This window comes from Mobula birostris, unplaced genomic scaffold (genome assembly GCF_030028105.1).
Source record: "Mobula birostris isolate sMobBir1 unplaced genomic scaffold, sMobBir1.hap1 scaffold_2527, whole genome shotgun sequence".
Classification (NCBI taxonomy): Eukaryota; Metazoa; Chordata; class Chondrichthyes; order Myliobatiformes; family Myliobatidae; genus Mobula; species Mobula birostris.
Window position 1 is genome coordinate 27,903 of NW_027275578.1, and position 27,384 is coordinate 55,286.

Here is a 27,384-nt window from a genome sequence, read left to right on the forward strand (position 1 = left end):
GGACTAGCAAACTTCCGGCCTATCAGAAATTACCCTACCCACCCCAGACATTCTCTCTTTCGCGCCCACCCTCCCATGGGCAGAGGATACAAAAGTCTAAAACCACGTACCACCAGGCATAAGGACAGCTTTATTCCGCTGTTATAAAACTATTGAACAGTCCTCAGTTATGATAAATTGGACTGACTTCACAAGCTATCTTGGTATGAACTTATAGCTTATATCATTTACCTGTGCTGCACTCTCTCTGTGGCTGTAACACTTTATTCGGCATTCTGTTATTGTCTTGCCTTCTTCTATCTCAATGCACTGGGTAATGATCTGATTGGCTGGAGGGGCGAAAATACTTCTTTACCAAAGGAGGTGTAAGCTGCTCCTTCTCTCTGCTAGCCTACAGGTCACCCTTGGGCAAGGTGTAGCACCTGCTTAGCCCCCCGATCAGGATCACGTGAAACCGTGGGAGCAGGTGGTGGATGGTCGTGTGAGCAGCCGGTGCATATCACAAGTCCTGGTTATATGACCACTGATGCCAGACAGACAATCTCTGAAGAGTATTGATAATGGCTGGAGTATCTGTCTTGTAAAGACACTGCCCAGAAAGAGGCAATGGTAAATCACTTCTGTAGAAAAATCTGCCAAGAACAATCATGGCCAAAGGCCATGATCGCCTATGTCATCTAGCATGGCACGTAACGATGATGATAAATGCTTTGATCTGTGTGTAAGACAACCTTTTCACTGTATCTCTGTGCGTGTGACAATAATAATCCGATTTCAGTCGCAAAAAGTGCCTCCTCAACAGAGGGAGATTTGAGACAACCGGGCAAGGAAGATCACCAGGAATGTAGAGCAAAGAGGGTGGGGAGAAAGGCGCAAGGCAATCACTTCTTGATCTTGATGCGTGCGTGCTTCCTCCTGGTCCCGCCAGTGGGCATTACCCCAGTCCCCCGCAGTGCTCACCTTCCCCTCCAGCACAGCCTCCACCACGCCGAAGGTGGAGCCCACGGCCATCAGGGCACTGTCGAAGGTCCGGGTGCAGATGTAGATGGAGTTGTACTCGGACGACAGGCGGTGCAGGTCGCGAGGCTTGGAGCTCTCCGAGGTCTTCAGGACATTAATGTACTTCCGGCTGGGGAGGATGAGATGGGGAGAGCAGAGAAAGGTATCAGACCCACACTCCCATGTGGCAACAAGCTGAACCCGCAAGTCCACAGTTTATAAACAAAAAAAAAGGTCTGTTTTTGTCCGACGGTCTGGTGCTGACTGAGAATCTGTGGTGGAATGTTAGACCAGGTCAGTCTCTCCCCTCCCCATGGCCCCACCTCGCACTAAGCAGAAGATACAAATGTCTGAAAGTATGTACCATCAGCTGAGTGGGGAGGCTGGGGACGTTGGGGCAAGAGGTGGGGTGGGGGGGGAGAGGGAGGACAGGGTGCAGCAGAGAAAGGCGTCAGACCTGCTAGGGCATATTGTGGAGCAAGTATTAACTCCATCAGCAATCTGACAGTGGATTGTAGACTGAATTTAAAAAGCAGCTCTGAACAATAGTATTCCTGGAGCTGAGTCGATTGCAAACTCGACAATGCTGATTAACATTTTGGGTGTCTGGACTGTCGGTGCAAAGGAAAAGATGTTTGAAAACTATATGCAATTCAAAGGAAGCATTGTAGATACACCGTAACTATAGAATTCTCCTGCTGTTACCTTTGATCTTTAGCATATAAAAATGTTATGTAGTATTGGGTCGAGCAGGCCTCTTCTTCCCAGAGCATCTCAATAGGATGCCTAATGCTCATTTTTGCTGAATAAAATACTTCCGGTAACTTTGTTCACCGTTACAAGATCCACAATCCCACACAGCAATAAGCTGAGACCACAAACAAAAAAGCACAGCGAGGTCAGTTTTTGACTGATGCTTTAGTGCAGGATGAAAATATGGGAAGATGGAAATCCACAACAATCTTTTCTCTACCCGCCCCCCAAAAACCTCCCATTAGGTAGATGATAAAAAGCCTTTATGGACACTGTCTACACACCTCACTGTCCCAGTAAAGCAGCCAGCAGAATCAAACACCCCATCCATATTCTCTCTTCTCCCCTCCCAATAAAAGCACATCCCAACAGGATCAAGGACAGCTTTTACCCTGCTGTAATCAGACTCTTGAACGGTTCCCACATACGATTAGAAAGACTTTTAGCCTCACAATCTCCCTCGTTATGACCTTACACCTTACATTTACCTGCACTGCACTTTCTCTGTAACTGTGACACTTCAATTTGCACTCTGTTATTGTTTTACCTTGTTCTACCTGAACGCACTGTGTAATGATCTGAATAGAACACAAGACAAGATCTTCACTATATCTCGGTACATGTGACAATAATTAACCAATTCCAAATCTCACCCTCTCCCATCGGGCCAAAGATACAAAAGCCTGAAAGAACGTACCACCAGTTTCAAAGACAGCTTCTACCCCGCTGTTATTGGACTCTTGAACGGACACCAAGTACAATAAGATGGGACTCTTGACCTCACAATCTACCTCATCATGACCCTTACCCCTTATGCGATGCACTTAATAACTGTAACACTTTATTCTGCATTATGGTTTTGTATGACCTCCTGGTACTAATGTGGAGAAAGGAATGCATGGATGGCATCAAAACAAATATTTTCCACTGGACCCTGGCATATGTGACACTGACAGACCAATTCACCACATGAAATCGAGGGGTGAGCAGGACACCGGGGGTCGAAGGGTGCGTGAGACACCGGGGTTCGAGGGGTGCGCGGGACACCGGGGGTCGAGGGGTGCGCGGGACACCGGGGGTCGAGGGGTGCGCGGGACACCGGGGGGTCGAGGGGTGCGCGGGACACCAGGGGGTCGAGGGGTGCGCGGGACACCGGGGGGTCGAGGGGTGCGCGGGACACCGGGGGGTCGAGGGGTGCGCGGGACACTGGGGGTCGAGGGGTGCGCGGGACACTGGGGGGTCAAGAGGTGCGTGGGACACTGGGGGGTCGAGGGGTGCGCGGGACACCGGGGGTCGAGGGGTGCGCGGGACATTGGGAGGTCAAGGGGTGCGCAGGACACGGGGGGGGGGGTCGAGGGATGTATTCTACTATCAACTGTGTGTAAGTGACACAGGACGGCAAGAAAGGAGATGGCAGAAGAAGATTTCAGTGCCGAGGTGAGGTTGCATTGGGCAGAGCTGTGGTTACGGTACAGCGGGGGTATGAAACGTCACGTCAGTCAGATGGGGCTGCCTCCAGAAGGCCTCTGTCACTCCAGACCACTGTCTCTTCTGTACCCCCCCACCACCCCTTCCAGCCCACCCCAACCAGGCACTCACTCGTGACACAGGTCCAGGTCAGCTTCGGAGGCCAGCTTGGCAGGAATGGACAGACACCTTTCCACCAGATGCAGCTCCTGGTGACGGGTGAATATTTGGGAGATTCGCTGTGGGTCTTCAGGGTGATCCCTGCAGCAGGAGACAAGGGTGGGGTTCAGCGCTAACACTCTCCGCACGCCCCACGAATCGGACACAAACCTAACCCAGCTTGTATTTCTCCACATCCTGCGCAGGCTCATATATCACATACATACACAGATCACAAACCTACCCCGGCTTGTATTTTTCCACATCCTGCGCAGGCTCATACATCACATACATACACAGGCTATAATCCTAACCCAGCCTGTATTTCTCCACATCCTGCGTAGGCATGTATATCAGATACATACACAGATCACAATCCTAACCCAGCTTGTATTTCTCCACATCCCGCGCAGGCTCGTGTATCACATACATACACAAGTCACAATCCTAACCCAGCTTGCGTTTTGCCCACGTCCTTTCACGCACACACAAAGACTGTACGCAATCCCAATACAGTTCGTGCTTTCCAAACACTCAGCGTGGAATCTGACTCACACACACGGACACGGGCACAGCCCTAACACAGCTCTTGCACACTCTGCACGTAGCCATGCGACTAGGACTACCAACGTGAGCTACACGCACCCAGCAAACCGCCAAGGACAGGAACTACATCTACCTGTGGCACACACACATACCAACGCTTCACTGTGCCAAACACACGTGCACACATACTGACAGAAGCGTGCCAAATACAGACACATGCCAATACATGCATGTTAACTTGCATTAACACAGTGCAACACGTATGCACGTTTGACAATACACACAGACATACAGACACACATGCCAACACACAATTGTAGACACACTGACACACAGACTGGTGGCATTGGAGGAATTAAAATATGGGAAAGAGCGTCAAACTGGAATGGTTCAAGGTCAGTGGAAGCAGACAAACCAACAGTCTTTGTTCTTGCCATGTGCTTGAAGGAGATAGAGGCTGCTATTATGTGAAGCTGCTCTGTAACCTCCATTTTGTGAACTGTCTGAAATGATTCTTGCTCTGGGATAATCTAATCAGAGCAACTGAATGTGGACACATTGAGTTTTTGCTACTGACCTGGTAAACCTGAGAACATTCTCAGATAAACTGTGTATTGTGAACAAAGGTAGGTTTGCAGAAGTAATCTCATTATCTCCCAGTGTCTGAGTGACCAGGTTTAACTGGTCTGAACCAGAATGGAAAAGAACAGAAGTCACCTAAAACAAAGTTGTGTAGCCCTTGGATGACATCTAATGCATCAGATGATTCATAACCAATAACACTAAAAGGAAACATTTGAACTGGTAAGGAATGAATATTAAAGCAGAGGCTTTGAATGCAAGGTAGCAATAACTTCAGAGATTCACCATTGCAAGGAAGAACCCCCATGCCAGGAGCTGGGAGAAGATCGATCATCTGGCCAATGGAGATTCCCTATTTCGGAGCTATAAATTGAAAAATATGGTTGGGGTGAGTATTGGTACAGAGGGAACAGAATTCATGTTTTAAGTTGTTGGCCCGGGGTCAACATAGTTACGTTGCTGTTTGTGCAGAGACAATAAAGTGGGAGCTTCGATTAATTAAGAGTTGTGTAGTGAGTTTCCTAACCCGGTTCCATTGATGAATGATCAACATGCACTGATATACACAGACATATATACAGGCACACTCACTGTACACTGACAGAAAGCCAATGCCTGTTGTACATACAATTTATTACAAATTACTATGTTGCACATTTAGACAGAGATGTATCGTAAAGATTTTTACTCCTCATGTATGTGAAAAATGTAAATAATAAAGTTAGTTCAATTCAATACACACACAGACACGTACACAGCCACAGCACCAATTCACACTCAGACACACGTATACACAATGCCAATATACGGCCATAAGACATAGGAGCAGAATTAGGCTATTTGGCCCATTGAGTCTGCTTTGCCATTTCATCACGGCTGATCCATTTTCCTTCTCAGCCCCAGTTTCCTGTCTTCTCCCCGTATTCCTTCATGCCCTGACTAATAAAATCTATCAACCTCTGCCTTTAATACACCCGTGGCAATGAATTCCACAGATTCACCACTCTCTGGCTAAAAGAAAAACTCCTCCTCATCTCCATTCCAAAGGATGCCCCTCTATTCTGAGGCTGTGTCCCTGGTTCTTAAACTCCCCCACCATAGGAGACATCCTCTCCCACATTCACCGTATCGAGGCCCTTCAACATTTGATAGGTTTCAATGAGATCCCAATATACACACAGCAACAGTCCACATGCAGATGCATAGATGCACGCACTGTCTGTACGCTGGCACACACGCAGGCGCACGCACCGCATGCAGAAACACCAATACGCACAAACACAGACGCACTCACTGACTGTACTCTGATGCACACACAGACGCATCGGCCAAGACACACACATACACGCACTAATATAGACATGCAGACAAACCGCACACGGTGGCTGTCTCACTCACGGGTCCCACATGTTGTAATGCTCCTTCATGGCTTCATCGTACACCAGCCCGGTCCGATGTGGGGCAAGGGGTCTCATCACCTCCTGCATGACGTGGTCCAGTGTGTCCTCTACGTTGGTGGCCACTTTCTGCCTGGGGTGGGCATGGATGGTGTCGCGAATTATGCCCGTCTCTGGGGGAGACAGCAGGGGCTCAGAGACTGGCCTCCTTGATAAACCTCCGGCCAGAGGCCACCCAGGGTTCAACGAGCTCACGGGTGAGTGGTGTCTCTCCGCGATCAGTCAAGAGGTCAGAGGCCGTGTGTCTGGGGGGGGGGCGCATCCGTAGGTGGGAAGAGGGGTCAGGGATCAACAGCAGCATGTTCGAGGGTCGGAGGTCAGGGGCTAATGGTACTTTGGGCAGTCTGACGGAGGAAGGGGAAAAAGGGTGGGGTTGGCGAAGGGCAGGCATCAAAGAGGTCAGGAGGACAGGGTAAAGGGGACAAGAGCCACAGGAGGGGTGGGGATGGGCAAAGCGAACGACAGCACTGAGAGAGAAGGGTGGGGGCTGGGAGGCCATGAAGGAGGAAAAAGGTGAAGGGATGAGAGAAAGCAGAGGCGAGGGAGAGAGGAAGGGTAAGCAGGAGGTGCAAGAGACAGAGGGAAATGAGCAAGGGAATGAGGTGGGAGTGGACACGCAAGCTGGACGGGTGAAGTGTCTAGACTGGGCGATTAGGGACACGGGAGATGACAGCACGGTGGCTGCCTGAGGTAAGGAGTACAGAACGGGGCTGGGGGTTCATGGAGTGTGCTGTTTGTGTCAGTTTGAGGAGGGAACACTGCCTTCGGGGATGCACAAGGGAAAGCCTTCAGCTAAAACGGGTTTAGCAAGTGTGATCCCACAACACTGACCTGGGTTCGTAAGGCACTTCCAGTACTTGCGGTGAGCAGCAATGACGGAGGATATTGACTCCAGGGCACTGAAAATGCAAAGCAGGCATCATTAGCGAAACTTCTTCTGCATCCCAGGGTCAGACACAGAGTGAAGCTCCCTCCACATCGTCCCATCACACTGCCGGGGTCAGACACAGAGTGAAGCTCCCTCCACATCGCCCCATCACACTGCCGGGGTCAGACACAGAGTGAAGCTCCCTCCACATCGCCCCATCACACACTCCCCGGGTCAGATACAGAGTGAAGCTCTCTCTACACACATTCCCGAGGTCAGACACACAGTGAAGCTCCTTCCAGACTGTCTGACAAGCAGGGCTTCATGTGAGGGAGTCGGGAAAAGAGTGGATGTAGTTAGGAACCCAGGATGAGATATAGGGAGTGGGCTTTATAATGGAAGCTACCACTGCAACAGAATATGGCAGACACAGTGAGTAGAGCTACTGCCTCAGGGCTTCAGAGAAATGGGTTCAATCTCACCCTCCGCCACTGTGGGAGTACACGTCTGTGTGTGAGTGAGTGTGTGTGTGTCTGTCTGTGAGAGTGTGTGTCTGTGGGCCAGTGAGTGTGTGTCTGTGTCTTTGTGCCTGAGTCTATGAGTGAGGGTCACTGTGTGTCTTTGAGTATGTGTCTGTGTGCACGTGTGCGTGTGTGTGTGTGTCTGTGAGTAAGTGTGTGTGTCTGTGAGTGAGTGAGTGTGTGTGTGTGTGTGTGCGCGTGAGTGAGTGTGTCTCTGTCCCTGTGTATCAGTGAATGCGCACGCACGAGGGCCTGCGTTAGTGAATGTGTGCTTGTGGAGTCTGCACATTCTCCTTGTGAGCCCTTGGGTTTCCGTTGGGTGCTGAGCTGGGGAAGCTGCGGGGAACAGAGAGAGCTGCTGATGTCTGCCCCCCGGGTTCAGGATGTGCTGTACCCAATTCTGCCACCGGCCCCTTATCACCCTCACTGCCTGTTGACCTCTCACCTCTGCCTGGGCAAGTAGGGTACTTCCAGTTGGGGGCAGGGGTCACCGAGTAAAATCTTCAGGCAGGCGCAGGCGGATTCTGCCGTGGCGCGTAGGTTGTAGCCTCCCTGGGGAGAGAGGGAGAGGGAGGGGTGGGGACAGAGGGTGAGAGGGAGGGGGGGAGAAAGGGAGAGGGAGGGGTGGGGAGAGAGGGTGAGAGGGGAGAGGGAGGGGTGGGGAGAGAGGGGTGAGAGGTTAGGGGTGGAGGGTGAGGGTTGGGGGAGTGGGGGGTGAGGGGGTGGGGAATGAAGGGAAGGAGATGAAGGGTGGGGGTGAAGAAGAGCGAGAAGAGACAGACTCACACGGAGAAAGAGACAGCGCGATTGAGAGATATATTGATATATTAAGAGCGTCAGACAGAGAGAGGGGTGTAGTGAGAGGGGGAGAGGGGGAGAGATGGAAGGGGAAGGTGGATGTGGAGGGGAAGAGGTGAGAGAGAGAGACTCAGATGGGTTAAACCCTGCAACATGGGATCCACTACATCCAATACCTCCCCACCCCACTCCATAGCTCACCCCAGCAGGTCTGTGGACCTACAATCCCTCTCTGGAGTGAGCCCACCCACCTGAAGGGACTACCATCTGGCCAGACCCCTGCCACTGCATTCAGATGCGGTGGGGGGGGTTGGTTGATGAGGAGACACACACACACACACACACACACACACACACGATGAAGGTGATAACACGTTGGCACCTCCGCTCCCTCATGAGGTTGAGAAACTGCTGCAAGTCTCCCATGACCCTCGCCTATTTTCATAGAAACTACCCCATCCGGATCGATTGTAGCTCAGTACGGCAAATGCTCTGTCTCTGACCTCAAGAAACTGCAGAGAGTTATGGACACAGCTCAGCACATCACGGAAACCACCTTCCTCTCCATGCATTCTTCTGTCTACACTTCCCTCTGCCTCAGTAAAGCAGCCATAATAATCAAAGACCCCCACCCCCCGGACATTCTCCCTTGTCCCCCCTCCCACTGGGGAGAAGATGCATCCCACCAGGCTCAGAGAAATTTCTACTCCACTGGAGTGGATGAGGTCACTGCACCGGGGTCTGTTAGGGGTGTGAGGAGATGTCCCACCCAGGTCGGTTGGGGGTGTGAGGAGATGGCCCACCCGGGTCGGTTGGAGGTGTGAGGGGACATCCCACCCAGGTCGGTTGGGGGTGTGAGGAGATGTCCCACCTGGGTCGGTTGGGGGTGTGAGGGGACGTCCCACCCGGGTCGGTTGGGGGTGTGAGGGGACGTCCCACTCGGGTCGGTTGGGGGTGCGTGGAGACGTCCCACCCGGGTCCATCAGGGGTGTGAGGGGACATCCCACCCGGGTCAGTTGGGGGTGCGTGGAGACGTCCCAGCCGGGTCGGTTGGGGGTGTGTGGAGAAGTTCCACCCGGGTCGGTTGGGGGGTGCGTGGAGATGTCGTACCCGGGTCCGTCGGGGGTGTGAGGGGACGTCCCAACTGGGTCCATTGGGAGGTGCGTGGAGATGTTCCACCTGGGTCGGTTGGGGGGTGTGAGGGGACGTCCCACCCGGGTCGGTTGGGTGGTGTGAGGGGACGTCCCACCCGGGTCGGTTGGGGGTGTGAGGGGACGTCCCACCCGGGTCGGTTGGGGGTGTGAGGGGACGTCCCACCCGATTTGGTTGGGGGTGCGTGGAGACATCCCACCCGGGTCGGTTGGGGGGTGTGAGGGGACGTCCCACCCGGGTCGGTTGTGGGGTGCGTGGAGATGTCCCACCCGGGTCCGTCGGGGGTGTGAGGGGACATCCCACCCGGGCCCATTGGGAGGTGCGTGGAGACGACCCAGCCGGGTCGGTTGGGGCTGTGTGGAGAAGTTCCACCCAGGTCGGTTGGGGGGTGCATGGAGATGTCGTACCCGGGTCCGTCGGGGGTGTGAGGGGATGTCCCACCCGGGTCGGTTGGGAGGTGCGTGGAGATGTCGTACCCAGGTCCGTCGGGGGTGTGAGGGGACGTCCCACCCGGGTCCGTTGGGGGTGTGAGGGGACGTCCCCCCTGGGTCGGTTGGGGGTGTGAGGGGATGTCCCACCCGGGTCGGTTGGGGGGTATGAGGGGACATCCCACCCGGGTCGGTTGGGGGTGCGTGGAGATGTTCCACCCGGGTCGGTTGGGGGGTGTGAGGAGACGTTCCACCCGGGTCGGTTGGGGGGTGTGAGGGGACGTCCCACCCAGGTCGGTTGGGGGGTGTGAGGAGACGTTCCACCCGGGTCGGTTGGGGGGTGTGAGGGGACATCCCACCCAGGTCGGTTGGGGGGTGTGAGGGGGCGTCCCACCCAGGTCGGTTGGGGGGGTGTGAGGAGACGTTCCACCCGGGTCGGTTGGGGGGTGTGAGGGGACGTCCCACCCAGGTCGGTTGGGGGGTGTGAGGGGACGTCCCACCCAGGTCGGTTGGGGGGTGTGAGGGGACGTCCCACCCGGGTCGGTTGGGGGTGCGTGGAGACGTCCCACCCAGGTCGGTTGGGGGTGCGTGGAGACGTCCCACCCGGGTCGGTTGTGGGGTATGAGGGGATGTCCCACCCGGGTCAGTTGTGGGGTGTGTGGAGATGTCCCACCCGGGTCCGTCAGGGGTGTGAGGGGACATCCCACCTGGGCTCATTCGGAGGTGCATGGAGACGTCCCAGCCGGGTCGGTTGGGGGTGTGTGGAGATGTTCCACCCGGGTCGGTTGGGGGGTGAGAGGACGTCCCACCCGGGTCGGTTGGGGGGTATGAGGGTACATCCCACCCGGGTCGGTTGGGGGTGCGTGGAGACGTCCCACCCGGGTCGGTTGGGGGTGTGTGGAGATGTTCCACCCGGGTCGGTTGGGGGGTGAGAGGACGTCCCACCCGGGTCGGTTGGGGGGTGCGTGGAGATGTCGTAACCGGGTCCGTCGGGGGTGTGAGGGGACGTCCCACCTGGGTCGGTTGGGGGTGTGAGGGGACGTCCCACCCGGGTCGGTTGGGGGTGTGACGGGACGTCCCACCCGGGTCCGTTGGGGGTGAGAGGACATCCCACCCGGGTCGGTTGGGGGTGTGAGGGGACGTCCCACCCGGGTCGGTTGGGGGTGCGTGGAGATGTTCCACCCGGGTCGGTTGGGGGTGTGAGGAGACGTTCCACCCGGGTCGGTTGGGGGTGTGAGGGGACGTCCCACCCGGGTCGGTTGGGAGGTGTGAGGGGACGTCCCACCCGGGTCGGTTGGGGGGTGTGAGGGGACGTCCCACCCGGGTCAGTTGGGGGTGTGAGGGGACGTCCCACCCAGGTCGGTTGGGGGGTGTGAGGGGACGTCCCACCCGGGTCAGTTGGGGGTGTGAAGGGACATCCCACCCGGGTCGGTTGGGGGTGCGTGGAGACGTCCCACCCGGGTCGGTTGCAGGGTATGAGGGGACGTCCCACCCGGGTCGGTTGTGGGGTGCGTGGAGATGTCCCACCCGGGTCCGTCAGGGGTGTGAGGGGACATCCCACCCGGGCCCATTGGGAGGTGCGTGGAGACGTCCCAGCCGGGTCGGTTGGGGGGGTGAGAGGACGTCCCACCCGGGTCGGTTGGGGGTTGCATGGAGATGTCGTACCCGGGTCCGTCGGGGGTGTGAGGGGACGTCCCACCCGGGTCGGTTGGGGGGTGTGAGGGGACATCCCACCCGGGTCGGTTGGGGGTGTGAGGGGACGTCCCACCCAGGTCGGTTGGGGGGTGTGAGGGGACGTCCCACCCGGGTCGGTTGGGGGTGTGAAGGGACATCCCACCCGGGTCAGTTGGGAGTGTGAGGGGACGTCCCACCCGGATCGGTTGGGGGGTATGAGGGGATGTCCCACCCGGGTCGGTTGGGGGTGTGAGGGGACGTCCCACCCGGGTCGGTTGGGGGTGTGAGGGGACGTCCCACTCGGGTCGGTTGGGGGTGCGTGGAGACGTCCCACCCGGGTCCATCAGGGGTGTGAGGGGACATCCCACCCGGGTCAGTTGGGGGTGCGTGGAGACGTCCCAGCCGGGTCGGTTGGGGGTGTGTGGAGAAGTTCCACCCGGGTCGGTTGGGGGGTGCGTGGAGATGTCGTACCCGGGTCCGTCGGGGGTGTGAGGGGACGTCCCAACTGGGTCCATTGGGAGGTGCGTGGAGATGTTCCACCTGGGTCGGTTGGGGGGTGTGAGGGGACATCCCACCCGGGTCGGTTGGGGGTGTGAGGGGACGTCCCACCCAGGTCGGTTGGGGGGTGTGAGGGGACGTCCCACCCGGGTCGGTTGGGGGTGTGAAGGGACATCCCACCCGGGTCAGTTGGGAGTGTGAGGGGACGTCCCACCCGGATCGGTTGGGGGGTATGAGGGGATGTCCCACCCGGGTCGGTTGGGGGTGTGAGGGGACGTCCCACCCGGGTCGGTTGGGGGTGTGAGGGGACGTCCCACTCGGGTCGGTTGGGGGTGCGTGGAGACGTCCCACCCGGGTCCATCAGGGGTGTGAGGGGACATCCCACCCGGGTCAGTTGGGGGTGCGTGGAGACGTCCCAGCCGGGTCGGTTGGGGGTGTGTGGAGAAGTTCCACCCGGGTCGGTTGGGGGGTGCGTGGAGATGTCGTACCCGGGTCCGTCGGGGGTGTGAGGGGACGTCCCAACTGGGTCCATTGGGAGGTGCGTGGAGATGTTCCACCTGGGTCGGTTGGGGGGTGTGAGGGGACGTCCCACCCGGGTCGGTTGGGTGGTGTGAGGGGACGTCCCACCCGGGTCGGTTGGGGGTGTGAGGGGACGTCCCACCCGGGTCGGTTGGGGGTGTGAGGGGACGTCCCACCCGATTTGGTTGGGGGTGCGTGGAGACATCCCACCCGGGTCGGTTGGGGGGTGTGAGGGGACGTCCCACCCGGGTCGGTTGTGGGGTGCGTGGAGATGTCCTACCCGGGTCCGTCGGGGGTGTGAGGGGACATCCCACCCGGGCCCATTGGGAGGTGCGTGGAGACGACCCAGCCGGGTCGGTTGGGGCTGTGTGGAGAAGTTCCACCCAGGTCGGTTGGGGGGTGTGAGGGGACGTCCCACCCGGGTCGGTTGTGGGGTGCGTGGAGATGTCCTACCCGGGTCCGTCGGGGGTGTGAGGGGATGTCCCACCCGGGTCGGTTGGGAGGTGCGTGGAGATGTCGTACCCAGGTCCGTCGGGGGTGTGAGGGGACGTCCCACCCGGGTCCGTTGGGGGTGTGAGGGGATGTCCCACCCGGGTCGGTTGGGGGGTATGAGGGGACATCCCACCCGGGTCGGTTGGGGGTGCGTGGAGATGTTCCACCCGGGTCGGTTGGGGGGTGTGAGGAGACGTTCCACCCGGGTCGGTTGGGGGGTGTGAGGGGACGTCCCACCCAGGTCGGTTGGGGGGTGTGAGGAGACGTTCCACCCGGGTCGGTTGGGGGGTGTGAGGGGACGTCCCACCCAGGTCGGTTGGGGGGTGTGAGGGGACGTCCCACCCAGGTCGGTTGGGGGGTGTGAGGGGACGTCCCACCCGGGTCGGTTGGGGGTGCGTGGAGACGTCCCACCCAGGTCGGTTGGGGGTGCGTGGAGACGTCCCACCCGGGTCGGTTGTGGGGTATGAGGGGATGTCCCACCCGGGTCAGTTGTGGGGTGTGTGGAGATGTCCCACCCGGGTCCGTCAGGGGTGTGAGGGGACATCCCACCTGGGCTCATTCGGAGGTGCATGGAGACGTCCCAGCCGGGTCGGTTGGGGGTGTGTGGAGATGTTCCACCCGGGTCGGTTGGGGGGTGAGAGGACGTCCCACCCGGGTCGGTTGGGGGGTATGAGGGTACATCCCACCCGGGTCGGTTGGGGGTGCGTGGAGACGTCCCACCCGGGTCGGTTGGGGGTGTGTGGAGATGTTCCACCCGGGTCGGTTGGGGGGTGAGAGGACGTCCCACCCGGGTCGGTTGGGGGGTGCGTGGAGATGTCGTAACCGGGTCCGTCGGGGGTGTGAGGGGACGTCCCACCTGGGTCGGTTGGGGGTGTGAGGGGACGTCCCACCCGGGTCGGTTGGGGGTGTGACGGGACGTCCCACCCGGGTCCGTTGGGGGTGAGAGGACATCCCACCCGGGTCGGTTGGGGGTGTGAGGGGACGTCCCACCCGGGTCGGTTGGGGGTGCGTGGAGATGTTCCACCCGGGTCGGTTGGGGGTGTGAGGAGACGTTCCACCCGGGTCGGTTGGGGGTGTGAGGGGACGTCCCACCCGGGTCGGTTGGGAGGTGTGAGGGGACGTCCCACCCGGGTCGGTTGGGGGGTGTGAGGGGACGTCCCACCCGGGTCAGTTGGGGGTGTGAGGGGACGTCCCACCCAGGTCGGTTGGGGGGTGTGAGGGGACGTCCCACCCGGGTCAGTTGGGGGTGTGAAGGGACATCCCACCCGGGTCGGTTGGGGGTGCGTGGAGACGTCCCACCCGGGTCGGTTGCAGGGTATGAGGGGACGTCCCACCCGGGTCGGTTGTGGGGTGCGTGGAGATGTCCCACCCGGGTCCGTCAGGGGTGTGAGGGGACATCCCACCCGGGCCCATTGGGAGGTGCGTGGAGACGTCCCAGCCGGGTCGGTTGGGGGGGTGAGAGGACGTCCCACCCGGGTCGGTTGGGGGTTGCATGGAGATGTCGTACCCGGGTCCGTCGGGGGTGTGAGGGGACGTCCCACCCGGGTCGGTTGGGGGGTGTGAGGGGACATCCCACCCGGGTCGGTTGGGGGTGTGAGGGGACGTCCCACCCAGGTCGGTTGGGGGGTGTGAGGGGACGTCCCACCCGGGTCGGTTGGGGGTGTGAAGGGACATCCCACCCGGGTCGGTTGGGAGTGTGAGGGGACGTCCCACCCGGGTCGGTTGGGGGGTATGAGGGGATGTCCCACCCGGGTCGGTTGGGGGTGCGTGGAGATGTTCCACCCGGGTCGGTTGGGGGTGTGAGGGGACGTCCCACCCGGGTCGGTTGGGGGTGTGAGGGGACGTCCCACCCGGGTCGGTTGGGGGTGTGAGGGGACGTCCCACCCGGGTCGGTTGGGGGTGTGAGGGGACGTCCCACCCGGGTCGGTTGGGGGTGTGAGGGGACGTCCCACCTGGGTCGGTTGGGGGTGTGAGTGGACGTCCCACCCGGGTCCATTTCCTTACCTCCAGGGACAGGATCAGTTTGCCGGTGGCCAGAGGCATCAGCATGTGAGTGAGGTGGGCGAAGCAGGCTGGGGTCACCAGCATATTCCCCTGTAATCAGCAAAAGAGAGCGTCAGTGCGGGACAGTCCCACTGCGGGAAACACTTTCGGCAAGTCAGACAGGCCTGGAGCTCAGCATGAGTCGTGGCCACAGATCACTGGGTTTGATCTGAATGTGTGTCTGCCCTTTCGAGTGTGTGAGTCTGTCTACGTCTCCCTCTCTGTGCGTGTCTCTGTCTGTCTGTCTGCTTCTTTGTCTGCCTGTGCCTCTGTGTCTGCCTGCACATCTGTGTACCTGCAAGTGCGTGCGTGCACGTGTGCGGTCACTGTGCACTTGTATGAGTGCATCTATCTGTGTGTGCGGGCCTGAGTGTGTGCGTGCCTGTGTGTGCGTGTGTGTGTGTGTGCGTTTGCGCGCGCGTGCGTGTGTGTGTAAGTGTGCATGTGCGTAGACTCTGTACATTCACCCTGTGACCCCCTGGGTTTCGCTTGGTTGCTTCAGGTCCCTCCCACGTCCCGAAGAAGGTGGGTGGGGGTGGAAAGCGAGTCGAAGTCTGGGGGATGGAAGAGGTACAGCGAGGTAGATCCGAGTGGTTGGGGTGAGGTCCAGGGGTGTTTAGTCACGGGGAGATCTGGGAAGTTCACCACGGACCCTGCCTCCCCCACAGGCTACCCTCTTACCTGGGAGTCTCCAATGGTGCTATTGAACCCAGCAGCCACTAGGACAAGGTGAGGTCGGAACTGGAGGGGAGAAAGAGAGAGCGAGAGGAGGTTAGAGTGCCCACAGACCTTAACTGCAAGGTCAGGTCTGAACCAACCCCACCCTGTCATCTCCCTCTCACCTGCCAACAGAGGGAGCGACAGTGAACAGGCTATACGGTCCACCTTGTCGGCACTGACCAGTGGACACCATCCAGTAAGGTTAAGGAGATCTGGCTTCTCACTGAACACCAACAAACCTCTGCTGAAACTACCCCGACTAGAACATAAAACACACTGATGAAGCCTCACTTGGAGTATTGTGAGCTGTTCTGGCTCCTCATCTAAGAAAGCATAAGCTGATGAGAGGAACACACATCAAAGTTGCTGGTGAACGCAGCAGGCCAGGCAGCATCTGTAGGAAGAGGTGCAGTCGACGTTTCAGGCCGAGACCCTTCGTCAGGACTAACTGAAGGAAAAGTGAGTAAGGGATTTGAAAGCCCTTGATGAGAGGCATTGATCACGTGGGTGTATAAAATGATGAGAGGCATTGATCGTGTGGATGGTGACAGGCTTTTTCTCAGGGCTGAAATGGCTAGCATGAGAGGGTATAGTTTTAAGGTGCTTGGGAGTAGGTTCAGAGGACATGTCAGGGTAAGTTTTTTTATGCAGAGAGTGGTGTGTGCGTGGAACGGGCTGCCGGTAACGGTGGTGGAGGCAGATACGATAGGATCTTTTAAAAGACTCCTGGACAGGTACACGGAGCTCAGAAAAATAGAGGGCTATGGGTAACCCTCGGTAACTTCTAAGGTACGGCCATGTTCCGCACAGCTTTGTTTGCCGAAGGGCCTGTACTGTGCTGTAGGTTTTCTATGTTTCTATGATCTTGGAGAGGATTCAAAGGAGGTTCACAAAAATGATTCTGGGATTTAAAGGCTTGTCATATGAGCTCTGGGCCTGCATTCACTGGAATTCAGAGGAATGAGGGGGACCTCATTGAAACCTATTGACTGTTGAAAGGCCTCAATAGAGTGGATGTGGGGAGGATGTTTCCTATGGTGAGGGAGCCTTAGAATAGAAAGGTGCCCTTTTAGGTGGAAATGAGGAGGAATTTCATTTGTCAGAGTGGTGAATCTGTGGAATTCTTTGTCACAGGCGGCTGTGGAGGCAAAGTCTCTGGGTATATTGAAGGCAGGAGGTTGACAGATTCTTGATTGGTCAGAGGATGAAGGAATATAGGGAGAAGGCAGGAGACTGGGGGTATGAGGCAAAATGGATCAGGCGTGAAGAAATGGCGGAACAGGCTCAACGGGCCAACTGGCCGAATTCTACTCCCATATCTTAAGGTCTAACGGTGTGTATCACCGTCTGGTATGGCGACTCAAAAGTGCTGGAGAAGCTGCAGAGAGTAATGGACTCAGCTCAGTACATCATGGACATATCCCCTCCTCCACCACCATCGGTCAAATCTACAGAAGGCTCTGTCTCCTCTTTAAATATACCCAATGACTTAGCCTCCACAGCCATCTGTGGCAATGAATTCCACAGATCTCAAGTCTCAAGTTGTTTATTGTTATTTAACTATATACATGTATATACCAAATATGCCAGATTTGGGAACAGCTTCTTTCCAACTGTGATAAGACTGCTGAACGGATCCTGACCTGGATCTGGGCCGTACCCTCCAAATATCTGGACCTGCCTCTCAGTTTTTTTTGCACTACCTTACTTTCCCTTTTCTATTTTCTATGTATGATTTACAATTTAAATTTTTAATATTTACTATCGATTTGTACTCCAGGGAGCGGGAAGCGCAGAATCAAATATCGCTGTGATGATTGTACGCTCTAGTATCAATTGTTTGGCTACAATAAAATATAAAGTATACCATAAAACGCACATAGAAATGAGACGCTTCTCCAAACCAGTGCATAGATTAAATACCGTAAGGTACAGAACAGATTAACCAGTGACACTTCAAATGCGATCTGGCTGGGAGTTCCGAAGCCTACTGGCCTGGGGGAAGAAACTATTTCCATCCTGACCGTTCTCGTCGTTTTGTATTGGAGTCTCCTGCCTGATGGTAGAAAGTCAAACAGGCTGCTATTCACCACCCTCTGGCTAAAGGTTAACATCCATCATCAAGGGAAATCCGCAGATCCTCAAAATCCAAGCAACACACACAAAATGCTGGAGGAATTCAGCAGGCCAGGCAGCATCTATGGAAAAGGGTACAGTCGGTGTTTCGGGCCGAGACCCTTCAGCAGAACTGTAACTATCACCAGGGTTAACTTGCAGGTTGAGTCGGAGGTAAGGAAAGCATATGCAATGTTAGCATTCATTTCGCGACGACTAGAATACAAAAGCAAGGATGGAATGCTGAGGTTTTACAATACGTTGATAAGACTGCACTTGGAGTATTGAGATGTCCTGGCTCCCTTATGGAAGAAAAGGTGTGCTTGCACGGACGAGGGTCCAGAGAAGGTTCATGAGATGCTGGAAACGAGGAGTGTTTGAAGGCTCAAGGCCTGTACTTGCCAGAGTTTAGAAGAATGAGGAGGAAATCTCATTTGAACCTACTGTTGGAAGGCCTGCATAGAGTGGACATGTAGAGAGAGAATGTTTCCTTTATTGGACCAGAGGGTGCAGTCTCAGAACCTTTAGAACAGAGATGAGGAGGAATTTCTTTAGCCAGAGGGTGGTGAACCTGTGGAATTCATTGATAGACGGCTGCAGGAGCCAAGTCACTGGGTGTATTCAGAGCAGAGATTGAGAAGTTATTTAAGGAAGTTGTCCTGTCCAAGACCGGAAGAAGCTGCAGAAGATCGTGAACACGGCGCAGCACATCACACAAACCATTCTTCCATCCGTGGACTCACTTTACACCGCACGCTGTCGGAGCAGTGCTGCCAGGATGATCAAGGACACGACCCACCCAGCCAACACACTTTTCATCCCTCTTCCCTCCGGGAGAAGGCTCAGGAGCTTGAAGACTCGTACGGCCAGATTTGGGAACAGCTTCTTTCCAACTGTGATAAGACTGCTGAACGGATCCTGACCCGGATCTGGGCCATACCCTCCAAATGTCCGGATCTGCCTCTTGTTTTTTTCCCACTACCTTACTTTCCATTTTCTATTTATGATTTATAATTTAATTTTTTAATATTTACTATTGATTTGTACTCCAGGGAGTGGGAAGCGCAGAGTCAAATATCGTTGTGATGATTGTACGCTCTAGTATCAATTGTTTGGCGACTATAAAGTACAAAGTTATTGATTAGTCAGGTGCCAGTGGTTTAGGGGAGAAGGTAGGAGAAAAGTTGAGAAGGATAATAAATCAGCCATGATGGAATGGTGGAGCAGACTTGACAGGCCAAATGGCCTAATTCTGCTCCCAAGTCTTATGGTCTATAGTATTAACCCGTGCCTCGCTACAACTTGCAGACTGCTGATCACGGCTCCGGTTTCCAGCGGTCTGTAGTCTAATGCAGCCCCTCATTCTGTCAGCTCTGAGGCTCACGCCCAGTGCTCCTTCTCCCATGCCTCTCTGCACAAGCACTGCCCACATTCACAGGGAGGGTCTTGGTCTCAGAAGGCGCTCTGCACCGTGGAGCTGGACAGCACAGCCACGATCCTTTCAGCTCTCAAGCACTCGAGCTGAGCTTTTCTTTAACCAACTCAGAAGTACTGGAACAGCCTCCAAATGCTGAGTAAGGACGTCAAAGCCAAGTTCATTGTCTCACACACACAGAAACCTGCCTGTAGCAGCATCAAAGGCACACAGCATCAGATACGCACCTCGGTTGGCGCAATGCTATTACGGCTCAGGGCATCGGAGTTCGGAGCTCCATTCCGACAGCCTCCATAAAGAAGGCTGTACGTTCTCCCCATGACCGCGTGGGTTTCCTCCGGGTGCTACAGTTTCCTCCCACAAACCAAAGACGCACTGTGTAGGTTAATTGGTCATTGTAAATTGCCCTGTGATTAGGTTACAGTTAAGTAGGTTGGTTACAGTACAGGCAAACAGAGTTTAGTTCCCCCGCTGCCTGTAATGAGTTTGTATGTTCTCCCTGTGACCAGGTGTGTGTTTCCTCTGGGTACTCTGGTTTCCTCCCACAGTCTAAAGATGTACTGGTTGGTAAGTTTAATTGGTTGGTGCAAATTGTCGCATGATTAGGCTGCGGTTTAATTGGGGGGGGGGGGGTTTCCGGCCACCATGACTGGAAGGGCCTGTTCTGCCTTGTATCTCAATAAGTAAACCCCTTGAGAGTAACAAAGAGTTGCTTTCTCAGTGCGGCACAGTAGCGTAGTGGTTAGCACAACGCTTTACAGTACCGCGACCTGGGGTTCAATTCCCACCTCAGCCCGTGAGGAATTTGCAAGTTTTCCCATAACCACGTGGGAAATGTTCCCACAGTCCAAAGATGTACCGGTTATCAGGTTAATTAATTACTGTAAATTGTCCTGTGTTAGGCTGGGGTTAAACTGGTGGGTTGCTGGGCAGTGTGGGTTGGTGATCCAGAAGGACCTGTTCTGTAAACAACATTAAATAAAATAGGCAACATTCAGAAGAAAAGTAAATAAAACAAATGGTGCTCAATCTACCATTTTGTGCCTCATTTTGTTCTGACTGATTTAAGTTTGACTCATGGTGTTTTGTGAATGTGCTTCTGAGGCGATGATCAAAGTTCAGAGGTTGTGGGACGAGTTCAGTGATGTGCTCTGGATGCTGCTGCACCTGAACACACAGAGACTTGTGCGTCTGACTAAACTTGACTTTGACCGAATGCAGGCAAATGGTAATAACGCAGGAAGATGCCTTGGTTAGCACGGAGGAGTCGGGCTGAAGGGCCTCTTTCCACATTGTATAACTCTGTGCACTTCTATCAGGTCTCCAGCGCTCCAGAGAAAACAACGCAAGTTTGTCCACCCTCTCCTTGTCGGTCAGACCCTCCGACCCAGGCGGCATCCTGGTGAACCTCATCTGCACCCTTTCACCGAGTGATCCAACGCAGCCAGACCCCCTTACTCCCCTCTGTCCAACCTCCCGGGCTGACTCAGTTCCCTCGCACCTTCAGCCAGAGCCCCTCCACTCACTCGCTCTGCTCCTGCCAGCCTCCCCCCCTCGTGCCTGCACTCACCTCGTGTGCGACCGGGATCAGGATGTTGTGGAAGGCCGCGATGTAATCTGCATCTGACATGCCCGTCTGTGGAGGGAGAGAGAGAGAAAAATGAGGTGAGTGGTGCCAGGGACAGGATGGGCAGTCAGTACAGGCGAATTAACAGCAGCTCATGCAGAATCCTCACACTGACTGCAGTAACTGAAAACTCCACGTGCTCCTCTCCTGACGAGGGGCAGTGCTGTGGGAAGGCAGTGAGGGGGCAGCACCATGCTGGGGGGGGGGAGCTGTGGAGGGATTGCTGCTCTGTGGGAGGGGCGGTGAGGAGGGAGTGCCACTCTGTGGGAGGGGCGGTGAGGAGGGAGTGCTGCTCTGTGGGAGGGGCGGTGAGGAGGGAGTGCCACTCTGTGGGGGGGCGGTGAGGAGGGATTGCTGCTCTGTGGGAGGGGCGGTGAGGAGGGAGTGCCACTCTGTGGGAGGGGCGGTGAGGAGGGAGTGCTGCTCTGTGGGAGGGGCGGTGAGGAGGGAGTGCCACTCTGTGGGGGGGCGGTGAGGAGGGATTGCTGCTCTGTGGGAGGGGCGGTGAGGAGGGAGTGCCGCTCTGTGGGAGGGGCGGTGAGGAGGGAGTGCCGTGCTGTGGGAGAGGTGGTCAGGAAGGAGTAGGTGTTTGGCGAAGAAAAAGCATTTCAGGATGTATATTGTATACATTTCTCAGACATTAATGTACCTTTGAAACTTTGAAACATTAACCTACGGTCCTGGGAACTGTTCCTTCGCAGCTCACCCCACCCCTTTCAAAGACAGGCAGCCCTCCCTCTCTCCCACCCACACACTGACCACCCCCTCCTTCCCTCCCACCCACACGCCTCCCAACTGTCCACTCAAACACCGACCCTCCTCCCGCCCACACACAGACTCACCTCCGTCCCACCCACCAGACAGACCCTCCTCCCTCCCCCCCTCAGCCCCGCACCACTGCTGCTTATCCATCCCCTCACTCGCCCACCCCCCCCCGCCCCCAGCCACAAGACTCGCCTTGTTCCAGGGCACGTTGATGTTGTAGCCCCGGCCAAAGCCTCCCCCGACGGTGGTGCAGTCCGACTCGGGCAGGTGGGGCCAGAAGTCGCCGTGTTCATACCGGTGAATGGAGAAGTAGAGCACACTGCAGTACGAGGACAAAGAGTGAGGTGGGTGGGGGCAGAGAGCGGGGGAGGTGGGGGATAGAGAGGGAAGAGAATGGTGAGGAGAGACTAAGAGGAGGAAACATGGAGGGGAGACAAGGGGTAGACTCGGGGAGAGATTGAGGTGGTAATGAGAGAGAATGAGGGGTAACAGAGGTACACTCAGTGGGGGATGAGGGGAGGGAGCAGTATTTACAGGCACCCCATGGCCACACAGACAAACACACACACACACACACACACACACAGAGTTGCAAGAAAAAGTTTGTGAACCTAAACCAATAACACACAAACAATTGTACTTCTTGTCAATACTGAGTACACCATTTAAACAATCACCGTCAGGTTCACCCCCTCACTCGCCCAACTCTGGGGTAATGCCTTCCACAAAAGCTATTTGGAGTCAGGTTTTCCAATCAAAGAGATGAGATTGAAGGTGTGGGTTGTAGAGGTGCCCTGTCCTATAAAAAAGACACACGAAGTCAGATTACTGATAGGGCCTCCCCTTCTCAAGGAAAATCTGTTTATGTTAACCATGCCTTGACCAAATCAACTTTGAGGACCTTAGAAGATACAAGAAGCTGGAAAAGGCTACAAAAGCATTTCTAAAGATCTGAGTGTTCATCAGTCCACAGTGAGAGAAATTGTCTACAAATGGAGGAAATTCAGTGCTGTTGCTACTCTCCCTAGGAGTGGGCATCCTGCAAAGATCACACCAAGAAGGAGTTGAAAAAGAACCCAAGGGTTACAGGAAAAGACCTGCAGAAATCTCTGGAACTTAATAAAGTCTCTGATCATGTGTCCACCATAAGAAAAACATCGAACAAGAATGGTGTTCATGGAAGGACGCTACAGAGGAAACCACTGCTCTCCAAAATAAAACATTGCTGCACATTGCAAGTTTGCAAAAGGCCATTTGGATGTTCCACAATGCTTCTGTGGATATATGAGATGAAAGTTGAATTTTTTGGCAGAAATGCACAAACACCAAAACCTTATCCCAACTGTGAAGCATTAGGGAAGGAGTATCATGGTTTGGGGCTGCTTTGCTGCCTCAAAATTTTATCAAGATCTTTTACAGGAGAATGTCAGGGTAGCAGTCTGTCACCTGCAGCTTAATAGAAGTTGGATGATGCAACAAGACAATGATCCAAAGCACAAGAGTAAATCAATAGCAGAATAGTTTAAAAACAAGAAACTTTGGAATGGCCAAGTCAGAGTCCAGACCTGAACCTAACTAAGATGCTGTGGCATAACCTGAAGAGGGCTGTTAATGTAAGGTATTCCAGAAATATTAATGAACTGAAATAGTTTTATATGGAGGAATAGTCTAAAAATTTCTTCTCACATTTGTGTAAGTCTGATCAGCAGCTACAAGAAACGTTTGGTGGAGGTTATTGCTGCTAATGGAGGTTCTACCAGTTATTCAATACAAGGGTTTTCACACCTTTTCCAGCCTGGACTGTGAATGATTAAACAACATGTTCAATAAAGCCATGAAAAGCACAGTTGTTTGTGTGTTATTAATTTAGCCAGAATGTGTTAGTGTACTATTGAAAATTAGATGAAGATCAGACCACATTTTATGAGTAATGAATGAAGAAAACAAGGTACTGGCAAAGGTTTCACAAACTTTTTCCTGCAACTGTATGTAGTGCGATCACTCAAGTCGGGTATGATGTTCTCCCAAGAGGCTGTCCCCTAAATGGAGAACACCTGTATGCAACTTTGTTTAACGTGGGGAGGCTGATGTGTGGGCAGCCACCACATGGTCCTTGACAGATTGGGTTCAGGGTTCAGTGAGAAGCCAAGCCGACTGGAGACTTCTCACTGCCCTTGTGATGTGTCTACATCCGGCAGCTTCACTGTTGAGGCTTTGGTGGGATTGCTTTTTGTACGGATCCTTCTCCCTTGATCTTACCGGTAGGAGTGACCCTACCAGGAGCCTAGATCCAGAAGGCATCGCTCTCGAGATGCCAGGAACTCTCAAGCCTCCCCAGCACGATGAGGTGACGATCCTTGGAGAAATGTACCACCAGACATCAAGGACAGTTTCTATCCCGCTGTTATAAAACTACTGAACTGTCCCACCGTGTGATGAGACGGACTCTTGACATCACAACCTCATTGTGGCTCCTGTCTGAACTGCAATTTCTGCTTTTCTTTGCACTGTCTCAATGTACCGATGTGAGATACAGAGATTTGCATCTTGGTATTTGTGACAATAACGAGCCGATGAAAGACATATGGTGAGCAAAGGTGCATCGTGTAACCACACACATCAGCACACTTGCAAACCAGCACACACCTCCTCACGACCGAACTGAGTGGGTGGGTCAGAGACTGAGGGGGGACGAGGCACGCGGTGATTGTGCAGAAGAGGGCCCAGACGGATTTGGGGAAAGAGTGAGGAGGGGAATTTCTGGGTGAAAGAGTGAATTGCGTGGGAAATAGGGAATAAGACCACAGAGGATACTGACTGACGTCACGAGACAGGGACGTTGGGATTAAACTTGATGAGAGTCTGTTGAAAAGGAGAGGAACTAGTTTGTATAGTGGTGAAGGGGGCAATAGATTGTGTAGGGGAAAGAGAATTAGATTGTGTAGGTGTAAGGGGGGGATTAGACTGTGTAGGGGTAAAGGGGGAGATTGGATTGTGTGGGGTAAAGGAGGGATTAGATTGTGCAAGGGTAAAGGAGGAATTAGATTTACCCATTAAATTAATGAGTACAGAGTGGTCAGGGTCCGTTTCGAATGAAGGCTGTGTACCTGGGGTCGTCCTCGAAGACGTACTGTGTTCCCTGACCGTGGTGAATGTCCCAGTCCACAATTAGCACCCTGCAGAGAGGGAGAGACAGATAGCAGGCTGGATATCAAATCGGCAGCAGGGTGTACGGACGACACTCCTACACCCCTCCCTTCCCCACCTCCGACTGGAGTCACCCACTCCAAGCTGCGTCCCTAGAGGCACAGACTCCCTGTGCCACAGGCTCTGAGCCCCCCCTCCCTCAATTTCCACCTTCCCCAGAATCCCTCCATCAGAAAATATTCCCTCCACCATCGGGCTCTGCCTCATCCTCTCAGAAGCCCCATCGCCAATCTACTCCAAGCCTGCCCTCACCTACTCCAGTCTGACGCATCCTCCCCGAGGCCTCTCCTCAATCCTCCCACACCGCCAGGTACCACTATTCCTCTGTCGCTGCGACCTGCCCAGCCCCCTCCGCCTCCCAGCATCCCCCCACCCCACCACCGCTTCAACACGACGCCACACCTCTCACTCACCGTTCTGCTCTATGCTTTTTCTGGGCGTACTTGGCTGCAATCGCAAGGTTGTTGAAGATGCTGTAGCCGTTGGCAGCGTTGCTGAGTGCGTTGTGTCCAGGAGGTCTGCAGAGACATGGGACAGGGTCAGGTGGTCGTAGGGGCACCCAGCGGCCAGGCAACAACACGCATTGGACAGGGCAAGGCAGGAATGGTGGGGAGTGTCGAGGGACAGAGGGACCTCAGTGTATAAGGGTAGGACACACACCGTGAGTGGTGGGGAGTGTCGAAGGGCAGAGGGACCTTGGTGTACAAGGGTAGGACACACACTGTGAATGGGGGATGGGAAGTGTTGAAGGACAGAGGGACCTCGGTGTACGAGGGTCAGTCACATACCACGAATGGTGGGGAGTGTCGAGGGACAGAGGGACCTCAGCGTATAAGGGTAGGACACACACCGTGAGTGGTGAGGAGTGTCGAGGGGCAGAGGGACCTTGGTGTACAAGGGTAGGACACACACTGTGAATGGGGGACAGGAAGTGTTGAGGGACAGAGGGACCTCGGTGTACGAGGGTCAGTCACATACCATGAATGATGGGGAGTGTCGAGGGACAGAGAGACCTCGATGTACAAGGGTCGGACACACACCGTGAATGGTGGGGAGTATGGACAGACAGAAGGACCTTGGTGAACTAGGGTAGGACACACAGCATAAATGGTGGGGAGTGTCGACAGACAGAGGGAATTCGATATACAAGGGTAGGACTCACACCGTGAATGGTGGAGAGTGTCGAGGGACAGAGGGATCTCAGTGTACAAGGGTAGGACTCACACCGTGAATGGTGGGGAATGTCGAGGGACAGAGGGACCTCAGTGTACAAGGTTTCTCAGCTCAAGAGACCAGTGGAAGGTCGAACAAGTACTTGGAGGTGTATGGGGAGAGGAAAGGTACTACTGTAGAGGCCTCAGATTGAAGGGCATCACAGTGTTTAAGTGCAGGGAAGGTGAAGGTGGAGTGAGAGGACGTTAGGAGCGAGGAGGACGGTCACTGTGACGTTTACCATGACACTAACCTGACAACTGCCATCCCATTCCTGACCTGTCTCTCCATCACCTGATCCACTACCTGTAGCACACAGCCCACAGCCAGGCAGCTAGCAGAGTACGTCTTCTGTAAATGACACACAAGAGGGGGCAGTGACAGCAGCTCAGCCCTGGCGTCCACACTCCCAATGGGACCTACAGCTTCCCATTCATTCCCAACGTCCACAATCCCAATGGGACCTACAGCTTCCCATTCATTCCCAACGTCCACAATCCCAATGGGACCCCACAGCTCCCATTCATTCCCAACGTCCACACTCTCAATGGGACCCCACAGCTTCCATTCATTCCCAACGTCCACACTCTCAATGGGACCCCACAGCTTCCATTCATTCCCAACGTCCACACTCTCAATGGGACCCCACAGCTTCCCATTCACTCCCAACGCCCACACTCCCAATGGGACCCCACCTCTTCCCATTCACAACCACTGTCCACACCCCCAATGCGACCTCACCCTTGCCATTTACACTCCCAGTTTATCATCCCTGCTCTCGAACAGCCCCTGCTCTGTGTAGTGACAGGACAGATGAGATTTAGACATAGAGAGAGAGAGAGAGAGTGGGGTCATCTGTCCAGACAGAACCTGGGGCAGGTGAGGTGGAGACTCACCTCGTGGAGAAAGACCTTGTGGTAGGTGCTGGCCAGGGACCTCAGCTCATTCTCACTCATATTCTCCGTCGACTTTATCTGTTCGATGTAGTCCGAGCTGGGAAGGGAAGTCTGAACGGTTAGACACATCTTTGGCACTGCCCTCCTCCCTTGCAAGCCCTGGCGAGAAGCGCTGGAAGAGGAGGCCATGGTGAGGGCCATTCCCTCGTCACCTGAATGTAAGGCTCCATCTCAGCTCCTCCTGCTCGCACCCCTCCATACAGACATCCACATGGCTCAGCTCAGACGCAAACACACCCACCGTCTGGACAACTCCCATGGAGGGAATCGGCACGCGTGTGTGTGAACGTGCATACACAAGGATAAGTGAACAGGTCTCTATTGGGTGCAGGTAGATGGGATGAGACAGAAAACCAGGCTTGCACAGACAGGGTGGGCCGAAGGGCCTGTT

At 55.1% G+C, this 27,384-nt stretch overlaps 1 protein-coding gene across 1 annotated transcript in view; it reads right to left on the reverse strand.

Moving 5' to 3' along the window:
* Positions 1-27,149, reverse strand: part of hdac6 (histone deacetylase 6) — a gene marked incomplete at its 3' end in the record, with an annotated part of 49,488 nt that extends 22,339 nt beyond the window's left edge. The window contains exons 1-13 of the mRNA XM_072250257.1: positions 26,934-27,149; positions 26,291-26,388; positions 25,239-25,343; positions 24,726-24,794; positions 21,811-21,937; positions 20,797-20,862; positions 15,638-15,697; positions 14,918-15,007; positions 7,798-7,904; positions 6,795-6,862; positions 5,905-6,076; positions 3,352-3,480; positions 961-1,129 (exon numbers count right to left, since the gene is read on the reverse strand). Coding sequence (XP_072106358.1) covers positions 961-1,129; positions 3,352-3,480; positions 5,905-6,076; positions 6,795-6,862; positions 7,798-7,904; positions 14,918-15,007; positions 15,638-15,697; positions 20,797-20,862; positions 21,811-21,937; positions 24,726-24,794; positions 25,239-25,343; positions 26,291-26,388; positions 26,934-27,134 — 1,461 coding nt within the window. The remainder of the gene's footprint in view (positions 1-960; positions 1,130-3,351; positions 3,481-5,904; positions 6,077-6,794; positions 6,863-7,797; positions 7,905-14,917; positions 15,008-15,637; positions 15,698-20,796; positions 20,863-21,810; positions 21,938-24,725; positions 24,795-25,238; positions 25,344-26,290; positions 26,389-26,933) is intronic.
* Between the last annotated feature and the right edge of the window lie 235 nt (positions 27,150-27,384).